This window comes from Acyrthosiphon pisum, chromosome A1 (assembly GCF_005508785.2).
Source record: "Acyrthosiphon pisum isolate AL4f chromosome A1, pea_aphid_22Mar2018_4r6ur, whole genome shotgun sequence".
In the NCBI taxonomy this organism is placed as follows: Eukaryota; Metazoa; Arthropoda; class Insecta; order Hemiptera; family Aphididae; genus Acyrthosiphon; species Acyrthosiphon pisum.
The window spans coordinates 169,817,582-169,829,247 of NC_042494.1; the positions used below are offsets into that span (position 1 = coordinate 169,817,582).

General features: G+C 28.0%; 1 protein-coding gene across 1 annotated transcript; it reads left to right on the forward strand.

The window, feature by feature from the left end:
- Positions 1 to 1,264: 1,264 nt before the first annotated feature.
- Positions 1,265 to 8,611, forward strand: LOC100574647 (probable vesicular glutamate transporter eat-4). The gene is made up of 11 exons (XM_003244421.4): positions 1,265 to 1,386; positions 3,846 to 3,935; positions 4,486 to 4,676; positions 6,013 to 6,083; positions 6,186 to 6,289; positions 6,907 to 7,024; positions 7,114 to 7,291; positions 7,398 to 7,660; positions 7,768 to 8,017; positions 8,124 to 8,254; positions 8,343 to 8,611. The coding sequence occupies exons 3-11, from the start codon at positions 4,523 to 4,525 to the stop codon at positions 8,523 to 8,525; spliced, it is 1,452 nt and encodes a 483-aa protein (XP_003244469.2). The 5' UTR covers positions 1,265 to 1,386; positions 3,846 to 3,935; positions 4,486 to 4,522; the 3' UTR covers positions 8,526 to 8,611.
- The last annotated feature ends 3,055 nt before the right edge of the window (positions 8,612 to 11,666 follow it).

The following is an 11,666-nucleotide window of genomic DNA, read 5'->3' on the forward strand; positions in this document are numbered from 1 at the left end:
GTTAATTTTCTTACCATCCAATTTCATAATAAATCGATTCACTCTAATTATTAAATTGCAGATGGAGCTAAACATGTTCTGCTGACTGTACATTTGCCATGATACGCTCTTGTAAGATGGAGACAACAAATATCTGTGTGACGTCCTCTTAAACCGTGGTCAAATAACGACACTGAATATAACCAAAATAATAAAGGTTTTAACTTTAGGTACCTACTACCTAGTGTTCTGTCTGTGACGCCTCTTGCCTCTGCGTATGTTGAAACTTGTGTTTTGAATACTGATGGTATATATTAAATTCTATGTACGATACTGGTGAACACGAAACTAACAAAAGGCAGAAAACTATTCTTTCGTTTTTACTTTTTAGTAAAAAAAAAAAAACGAAAACAAAGTGTACGAAGGTGAGGTATGAGCAGTACGTTAGACTCAAAACTGAACTTTTTGTAATATTATTAACTAGGTAAATTATTAGCTTTAATTATGTAAATTTTTCGTTTTTCGTTTAAAATTTATAACATGAATAAACAGAATCAGCCTTCAGTTATTAATTAGGTTATTCTCCCAGGTTATTTCAATTGAGAATTGAGACGGTTGTGATCACCTATTTTTCAATATATATTTATGATATTATTTTAAAATGTGAATTAGATTAAAGCAAATTAGGTCCAACAGGCAACACCTCGTACCAAATTATTGATTGTGTAATACTGTGTGGTCTTCAGGAACTTGCATTGCATGGCTATAATGATTCTGGAAGCTTATATAGTATGGTTAGTATTTTTATATATATTATAATCAAACATAATCATGACGTATGATCATCTAGTTTTTTGTATACAGGAATAATTTTTAAGCATGCTTACCCCCATATTTTCTTTTAATGATAGGTACATTTATTCAAATTCAATTTTTTTAATTTTTAAATATATTTTTAAATTTTTGATATTTTTTCTACTACTTAAGGAATATCATGTGGCGATACAAACTTCTATTTTTCAAAAGGGAACCCCCTCTTTTTACTCCAAATTATTTAGCTGTTGATTTTTATGAAAATGTTGATCAAAATTGTAATGAGTAGTTTCTGAGTTATTAAAATATTTATACTAAGGATAATAATCCTAAGTAATCCTTAAAAATGGTTTTATAAAAATAAAAACTTTAAATAACATTAGATTAAGATTTAGATTTAGATTATTTGTCCCCAAACTCAGAATGAAATTATTTCAGTGTGTGTTGAAGTAATTTTGGAAAAAATTGTGAATCAAGTCAATGACTCAAAATGTTTTACTGTTTTGGCTTGTACTTTAGAGCAAAATATCCAAAAGTGTTATACATACATTGTGCAGCTCATTCACTCAACTGCCAGTAACACGAAACCTATAAGTAAATATATAAACCTATTGTTTGAGAATTAATAGCCATCGAAAAGTTGTACGTTTTTTTCAATACACCTATAAATGTAATATTGTTCTACTGTATTGTATTAAAAATAGTGGGACTAATGTAAAAATAAAAACGCTTAAACGTCTTTGTGCCATAAGATGGGTGCAAAGATCTGATGCTGTTCATAATTTTGTTCAACTATTTGAGTTTGTCTTAGGAGCATTAGAGATTATTTCAGATTGGAATGATTCATAAGTCTCCACTAGTCACCACAGCAGGGCCTAAAATTGTATGCAGTAGCACACACTATAATATGCAGTAGCTAATATTAAATGTGCAGTAGCAAATTTAAATGTGTGCAGTACTGTTCTCGGCTTTTATACATTTTTATTTAATTATTAATATTCAATATTGATTATTGAAAATTACTAATTAGCATATTGTATTCGTTTAAGAACCTTAACATATAATTAGTAAATAACCAATATAATTAATAAATTAGCCCAAGCTATTTCGTTTTTAATTTCAAAATGTTAAGTCGTTTAGGTATCAAGGACTTTTATAGAAGATTGTCTTGTATTGTATTTATTATAACTAATTATTAATAATACGAGTAAATAGCAAAAACAATTATGCAATGCAGTTATATGTGGTATGTGCACAACTAGGTTATTTAGGGAATTAGGTGTCTAGTCCTAACCTACCTAGCAAAATATCTTAATTTTAGGCCCTGCACCACAGTTGCAATAACATTTTATGACGTTAGGGTATTATTTTTTAAATATTGAAACTAAAACATTAAGTATAAGTTATAATTATTATGTTATTAAACATGATATTTTTATTTATTTAGCTGTTGTTCTCATTCAGTCTTCTAGAGTGAATTGACCTATTATGAAACTTGATGATAAGAACATTATGTGTGTTTGTACGTTGGTTTTTTACGATAATTTAGTTTTTAAGTGAGTTTTGATCATTTTTAATTTACGGTATTTTATATACGCATAACTTACTAAAAAATTGAACTATCGTAAAAAAACAACATACAAACACAGATAATATTCTTATCATCAAGTTTCATGATAGGTCAATTTACTCTAATTTTTAAACTAACGAAGCTACTCGTGTTCTGCTGAGTGTAAATTTGTTATGTTACAACAAATATCTACCAGTGTAACGTCCCCTTAAAGTTACATAATAAAATCATAAATATATATAATTGTTAATTACACAACAAGATATTCCAATAAATTATCGTTAAAATACAATAATAAATGGATAAGATTATATTGAATATAAATGATAGACATAATATTAAAGCATATTATGAATTAATTAAATTCTGATTTTTGGAATTTTTAAATATCTATTCTTAAAGACCATAATTTAAAATCGTTGAGATTTAAATCTTACCTACATCGTTATATTGATACAAACATGCACATTATATTATATTATAAATAGTTTTATATAGACTAGGTACAGTAGTTAATAAATTAATTATTATACCTACTGCAGTATAATATATAATTATAATAAATATAATTAATTAATATATAATATGGCATTAGATATTATGTAAGTAGGTAATGCGATAACAAATTAGACACATTAATGTTCATATTATATTCTACTTACGTTTCGCACATAGACACAGCCCAAACTTAAAAGTCACATAAATTCACAATTGCTTAGATATTACTCCTTAAAACATGAAATTCTCCAGCCCTCTTAAGAGGATGTCAGCGTAGTAATTGTTATCTCTCTCTCTGACCCACGCGCGAGGGTTTGAAAAATTCATATGGTTATAATCATTGTTGTAAACGTAAAATTTTCCATGTCGCGCGTGGGTCAGAGAGAGATAACAAATACTACACTGACATCCTCTTGATGAGTTACATTGTACGAGGTACGAAATAAAATGTTTACATTGAAAATAACATTTTAAAATTAAGTGTTTCGAGTTCTGAGTTTCTGAAACGAATATTCTACGTGACATGTATTAATAGCGCAAAAATATGTAAAACAAAAATATTATTTAATTAGTTTTTGTATTAGGTAAATGATATTACGCGATTTTCACTATCATATGTACATAAATTCCGACTCAGGTGGTGCATAGTGCATAGTAGGTACTATAATAACAAATGTGTATCAAATCCTAGTCCTACCCCTCACCAAAAAATATAGACTCGGTGATAAATTAATTTGATTTTGAAATAATCTATAAAATATAATGAAAATCATTATTGTACAGTTATGGTGACATATTATTATAGTCAAAAAACATAATAATATTATATTGACAAATTAACTGTTATGGATGCATAAAATACTAAAGATAAATATAATAATATTATATATAAACATTAATCATGGAGTGATTTTGCGCCATATGGTTTATGTATAATTTATACACTATACAATTTCAGTATATTCTTGTTATTCGTTGCTTACAGCTGACAAAGTCACATTACAACAGTTATAATGCAAGATACATGATCGGATCATCATTTTTACACATTTGAAACGTTCGGGAAACTATCGATGTAAGTGTCATACCTATATTATTATATAAGTAGTTATAATATTGTTAGAAGATTAAGTACGATATATAATAGGTAGGTCGTAAGTACATACTGCATATTATATGATTTATGATGTTGTATAAACTATTAACTAATAAGTAATGAATAATATCTATATAATCGAAAACGGAATCATTACGCGTAATATGTATATTTTATTAAAATATTTTAATTTGACAATTTGCATTATTTAAACATTTCTTATTAAAACTACGACAGAAATAACGTGCATAACTGTAATAATTTGGAATTAATAGTGAAACTATAATATTTATTAAACATTATGTTTTCGACGATACTTTTATATATATATATCTATACTCATATAGCCATATAGGTATTATAAAACAAATGATTAATTGTTTAAAAATATAAATAAATATTAACTTATTTCAAATAACGATTTTTAAGGATTATTTTTATATTTTTGGTTATCAAAAATAAAAATAACTTTTAGACTAGGTATATTATGCCGAACGATTTTTAATTTTGACTGTCAAAAAATTCACAGCCGAAACCATACGCTGATTCATTGTAACAAGTGGAAGATGAGTCTTGAGGAAAACACGACCAATACTTGTGATTCTCCACCTCACATCCAATTACCAGAACAAATGCCGTCAAAATTCATCAGCAGGTTCATCCGTTTGAAAACTACATATTGTAACAGAGAATACGCAATAGTTTTGCTTGGTATTATAGGTAAATCGTAGTACCGCTATGTATTCGATAAGAATTTATTTATCCTACTGACGATTCGCATATAAAATGTAATACTTCGTAAAATATAACTTCGTGTTATCTATCGACAGGGACGTACCCGAGAGGGGGGATTCTAAATATCCCACCATTGATTGACGGAATTTAAAATTTTATTCTTACAGTGAAAACCATTGAATGACATTGTATATACTCTTTGCATGCAGATAAAAAAATGAATTCCTGGTACGCCCATGCCTGTCTTCTGCAGCCGTCCACAAGCATTCAAACATTATAATATTTCAGTTTAGATGAAAAGGTGTGGACATCTTTCGTAAATAAAAAGCAAATTGCCGCAATATATTAACTCTTCGTTTTATTTATTTATAACAAACTCGTCAAGTATAATATATTTCAAATATATCATAATGTAATTCATTTTTAGGAAGTTAACCTGGCTGAATATTATATCTTGTATTTATTTTAACTGAGTTCTCGCGGTTGATGTATAACAGTAATTTATTATAGGCATCGCTCTGGTTCTCTATTTTGAATTTAACCTGACGGCTGTCAGAGATGAAAACACAGTAATATAGAGTGCAATAAATTTATATATTACAGTAAAAGTACAAATACCTTCTTATGAATGTAATACCTAAGTTTTATCGGAGAATCCCACAGGTTTTATCGATTGATGTCGGCAATTTAACCATATCTGTATAATGTATATTTAACATACAATATACTTAAACATTTTAGTTTGTATATTATTATATTACGTTTAATCTGTTTTAATAATTATCAATATACTAATACACTCATATATATAATATACTTTGATAGAGAAAACTGATGAGTATTTTTAGTTCCACTGAATGATAATGTTTAAAACACTAATAAAATTAACTTAAGACATGAAAATCAGTTTGTTGATTTATAGGAGAGAAAAAAATGTTCTATAAACAATTTGAAATTATTTAAAAGTAGGTATACCTATCTATACTGTATAAATATTTTTTAAAGTATTTGAATTTATATTCAAATACATTTTTACTGAGTATTCAAAATTGTCAAATAAATACATATATTTTAAACACTTTTCAAAATATTATGCAGTCTCTGTATCTGCATAGGCACCTACATATAAAGATTTACTTCGAACATTTCCCTCATATTTTTACTTTAACGTAGGTAAAATAATAATAATAATTATCATATATCATTGGCTATGATAAATAGTAATAAAGCAATACTTAATAGAATTCATAATCAATGGCTATTATGTATAATATGTGTATATTTATGTATATTATGTGTATTAAACTATTTTTTTTTATAGGTGTATTTATTACGTCACTTCAATTCAGTACATATTACACATTTATTGATCTTATGAATCAACTAAATAAAGTGAGTGCCTATATTATACCAAATATGTAATTGATTTCGATAATAACCGACATTAGGTACACATTAATTATGTACTTAAATAATATTATAATATAATTACAGACTGACAATTTCCATCGTGATGGTTGCATACCTTACAATACGTATGGATATATGATCGGTTTGATACCTGGTGGTGTTTTAGCCACTTTTTATCCGGCTCACAAGTAATCGAGCGATACTCAATTATAATATAGGGCTAAGGTTTATAATATGCAATATAATATACAGATATTATATGTAGGTACTAGGTTATTTTATCCAATATGTTAATATACAGATTATAGAATGATTCACCAAGCAGGCTCACCCTGTTTTTTTCATTTAATAAATAAATATAAATTCATCCAAATTCTGATTTTTTTAGACCGTATTTTACAATTTCGAGATTTGTGATGTAAACTTTTGTTTTTCAAATAATAATGATTCTTTTTTTACTGAATATTATTTGGTGGGTATTTTGTTTGAAAATATTCGCATACAATAGGTAAAGACTGTCTACTTTGAATTTAATGATTTTATATTTTATATTACAAAAAAATATAGCACATGATATGAGTACAAAAATATGCAAAACAAAAAATAATATTTCTACTAATATTTCTTCTGTAACCATATTACATGATTTTATGTTATTTCGTACAACTAAATTCGAACAACGGTGCTGCATAGAACTATTATGACAAATTCTTGTGTATTAATCCTAGCCCTATATATATACTGTATACCTAGCTTAAAATTGATTATAATGCATTTTAGTGTTATAATATACGTCATATTTCAGTGTTTTAGGGATTTGCGTCGCCATATCGTCGATTGGTCATGTAATTGTTATCATGAGTATAAGTTACTTAAACGGTCTCACGCTTTGTATCTTACAATTGTGTATTGGAACGACAATGGTAAAAATAAGATTCTATTATTTGCAAAGTGTGTTTCCATAGCACTCAGTAATAAATAGTAATAGTTTTTATGCATTATTGTCCTATAGGCAGTGGTAGATGTGTCAATTGACAGGGTTTGGACGTATTGGGTCCCACTGAATAAACAGTCAATACGCCACGTTCCAATGATATTGTACATGGTGATATTTGATGAAGGATATTTCCATGACAGTATTAATATGCTCCACGGAGAACATACGTCTTATACGTTAACTCTATTTATTGGTATGCTTACAATGAAATCGTAAAATGCTTGAATATCGCAGGATAATATGATAATCACATATACAACATACGGTGTATAATGTATATATTATGTATTTAATTATAGGTGTTATCGGATTGGCCTGGTACGTTTTGTGGCTGTATGTGATCAATGGACATTTTTCATTTCGAAGCCTAAACCGCGATTTTATATTTTTTGGAGGCTTAAACAATTCGCGATATTCTTTTGGGACATATAACGAATCATTAACCCGATCAATCGTATCGGACATTCCGTGGAAATTGATTTGGACTTCTAAGCCTTTCCTTGCAATTGTCTTATTATACGTGTGTGAACCATATTATTATGGTAGTGATTTTTATGGTTACGTATGTGTCTTTTTTAATATATTAACAAGTGCTATTGTATTTCTGTTTTAACGAGATATCTGTTTTATAATATATTGCCGTCTTTAAATAAATTGATGACAACACAGGACGGTTCGGAATGGACTATGAAAGATAACACTGCTGTCTTGTTGTTACTCGTCGTCGTTCTGGTCGAATTATTTCCAGAAATTGCCTTACCAATTTCCACCACCAACGTCAGAAAGATTTGGAGTTGCTCATATTTCGGTTCATTGGGCATTATTTTTTTTCTGAAGGCCATTTTTGGGAATACTATAAAAAACAATAAAATATACCAATATATTTTGTTTAAAGAAATGCGTCATCTTTTTAATTTCGGTGAGTACCTACCTACCTATATTTAAGGCATGTGAAAGGCATAGGTACCTATACAATATTTAAGATAATTACTACTTAATTACAAAATTACGTTGGTTTTGTATAGGATTCTACGTAAATACTTTAGACATCGCACCAAAATATGCTAGTTTATTGTCTAGTTTCGTGCTGTGCATACATTATAATATTACTGACTTTGTGTGGGCCAATGTCGTATATCCAATATTGAGTTATGCGGTAATAATATGAATACATTTATACAATGTCCTACAATTTCTCATTTGTATTGAATGAAATTAACTGTCGTAATTATATTTGTACACAGAAACTTAACGAAGTTGAAACTGATATCATGATGATGATAATATGTTTTGCCGCGGCTGTGTTCTATGCCATTTTCGCTTCGGCGGAACTACAACCATGGGCAGATGAATCTGTTGAAGAAAATCAACAAAATATTGTTGAAAATGACAATATAAATTATAATAATTTACCATGTACAATGTAACAATTATGCGTTATAATAATTAATAATATGAATATTATACATAATTAAATACTACATTTTATATTAAAATATTATAGTCGTCCGAAGACGCGAATTATGTTTAGTATTTTTGAAATGTACTAGTTTTGTGTTTAACCTACCCCGAATAATCTAATATTTATTATAGCTTATTACCTGTAACATATGAGAGTCAATCCGAATCTATACTTTACAGTTTACGATATGACCATTATTTCATAAGAAAAGCAATTAAATAATTTTAGACGCGCGAGCAAAGATGATTGATAAAATAACGAACTCTCGAAACGATAAATTTAAAAGTACTTAAGAACCCAAGTAATTATAGCAGTTTATATAGAATCTATATTATAGATTTTATAATAAAATATGTTAAGGTGAATGTTGACATTTAGTCAATCAACTTTGTAAATCAATCTGAAAGCCGTTTATTATAGGGCGATATGTAACCTGTATATCTTTAATCATGGTACAAAGTCATTGTGTATAGATAAATATAATTATTAATTGATAAATGCGATTTATCTAGCTAACAAAATAGATTATTTTTTTTAGATTCTGAGCGGAGCGAGCAAGCTATTGGTCTTACAATGGTGTTTATTTTTTTTTTATATCCTGTATACGAAATTTCTATCAGAAGGAGTGCTTTGATTTCAACATATAGTACCTTATCTTTTAGCAAATTGGATCAAGATGGTACTTTAAAGAGGTCATTTTTCGATTTTCTCAATAGTTATTTAACGCCACGGTAAAAACCATCGAAAAATTGCGAAAAAAACGCTCAAAATGGGATTTTAATTTCTAACGCTTTGTGTGTCGCCGTAGAAACGAATAATAAATTATAATATTATAATATTATAATTTTAATTCAATAACAGTATAAAATATCCAGACTGACAAACCGTCTCCGCTCAGAATCGTTTTTCTTATACAATGATATTATATCATTGAATTCAAGTCTAATACAATCCATTACACAAACACAATGACCCACTTGTAATCTACTGTACAGCAGAGTGATATCCACTTACCTGCTTTTTTTTTATACTTCGTTGTACTTAGCCAGAAATCTCCCAAAATAAATATACAATTTCTTGTTTTTAATTTAAAAATGCATATTAATACTATATTAAGGGTGTAAAGTTAGACATATAAGGCTATACCCGCTACACATTTTTATCAGTTCCTCCGTTACAAGTAGCATATCACGGAGGAGCACATTATATTATGCTCCCCTCATGTAACAATATTTCATTTTTATAGTTATTAAATTAGGTAGCTATTTTTAATCTTTCATGATATGAAAAATATTAATGCTTGGATCACAGTTCACAGAATAAGATAGTATTACTATTACAACGATTTTACGTCCGTCGTTGAACGATTCATCGGTGTAAAATGTTACGAGATAAATAACAAAAAATTTTTTTGAAAATTGTCCGATTATGTTGTAAAATTGTTGTTACAAAAAACTTTTTTTTTTTTTTATTAAAATATAATTACAATCTATACAACAATTTAGTACAATAAGTAATTTTGATAATGTTTACATAGCGAGAATGTCAGATGAGGAGGGCACTCAGTAGTGTCACCCGACCAAAAAACTATTAACTCAAATGTGGCATAATATAATAATATATGTGAACCTATAAGACGATCGGTTCGAAACACGTTACTGGCACCCTTGTTATATTATATTTATAATGCGTATAATATACAGAGTGATAACCAAATTGTATGGCTTGCAAAAAAAATTCAGATTCTTAATGACGCGATGGTCCTTCAAAAATGGTGATCCCTGCAGCCATATTATATACACATATTACACACTACAATGTGACTAAAGATGCGTTATTTGCGCAATTTATTACAGTCTTCAAGAAATTGTAATTAACGCGTGTAGCCCGTAAATGACTAAATAATGTGTGTTTTTTTTTATCTTTTGTGTCTACAGTGTACACGATAAATAGTCGAAATAATGCTTCGCTTTTCAACTGCAGTAGGTATATCTTTTCCGGTGTGCAAATTGTATACGAGACTCCTCGCACATTGTTACGATATCGATTTAAAATACATAAGCAAGATTTTTTTATAAGCATGTAAGTTCAAATGTTGACAACATTTGTCAAATTGATAATTTACAAATAATGTACAAATAATTTTGTAGTCAAAAATGTAATAATTTACAATAGATTGTAATTATATTTTAATAAAAAAAAAAAAAAGTTTTTTGTAACAACAATTTTACAACATAATCGGACAATTTTCAAAAAATTTTTTTGTTATTTATCTCGTAACATTTTACACTGATGAATCGTTCAACGACGGACGTAAAATCGTTGTAATAGTAATACTATCTTATGCTGTGAACTGTGATCCAAGCATTAAGATTTTTCATATCATGAAAGATTAAAAATAGCTACCTAATTTAATATCTATAAAAATGAAATATTGTTACATGAGGGGAGCATAATATAATGTGCTCCTCCGTGATATGCTACTTGTAACGGAGTAACTGATAAAAGTGTGTAGCGGGTATAGCCTTGTAGATCTAACTTTACAATGTAAATATATTGTGTTAAAATCTGTCACAACTGTACAAATAATGTACAAATAATTTTGTAGTCAAAAAAGTATTAAATGTCCAACTTTTATAGGTAAGGATTAAACATTTAAAGTAACGTTCAACGTAAGTAGTTAATTCTGTAACCAAAAAATATAAAAAAATATATAGGTAGGTAAACACAGTTTTTTTTATATTATTTTAAGTTCAAATTTGAACGAATATACATATTAAATGACCAATAATATCGACTTAAGTTATTTTTTTGTAATTTGAAAATATTATTGGTGGGTAGGTACTTAAAATATCTAAAGTAGGTAGGTACCTACCTATAATATGTATATCATTATTATATTCAAATATGATAATAATATGCAAATAATATTATATAATTCAACCTATCGGCTATCGTAAAATTGGTTCATTGGATACTTAACTTATATGCAAATATATTACGTTCGCGTTCTATTTGTAAAAAACGACTGAAGTTCGCGATGGTGTTTAATCTTTATTACGAATCTGTCACAACGACTTAAGAGGACGTGTCACGAAAAATTTAC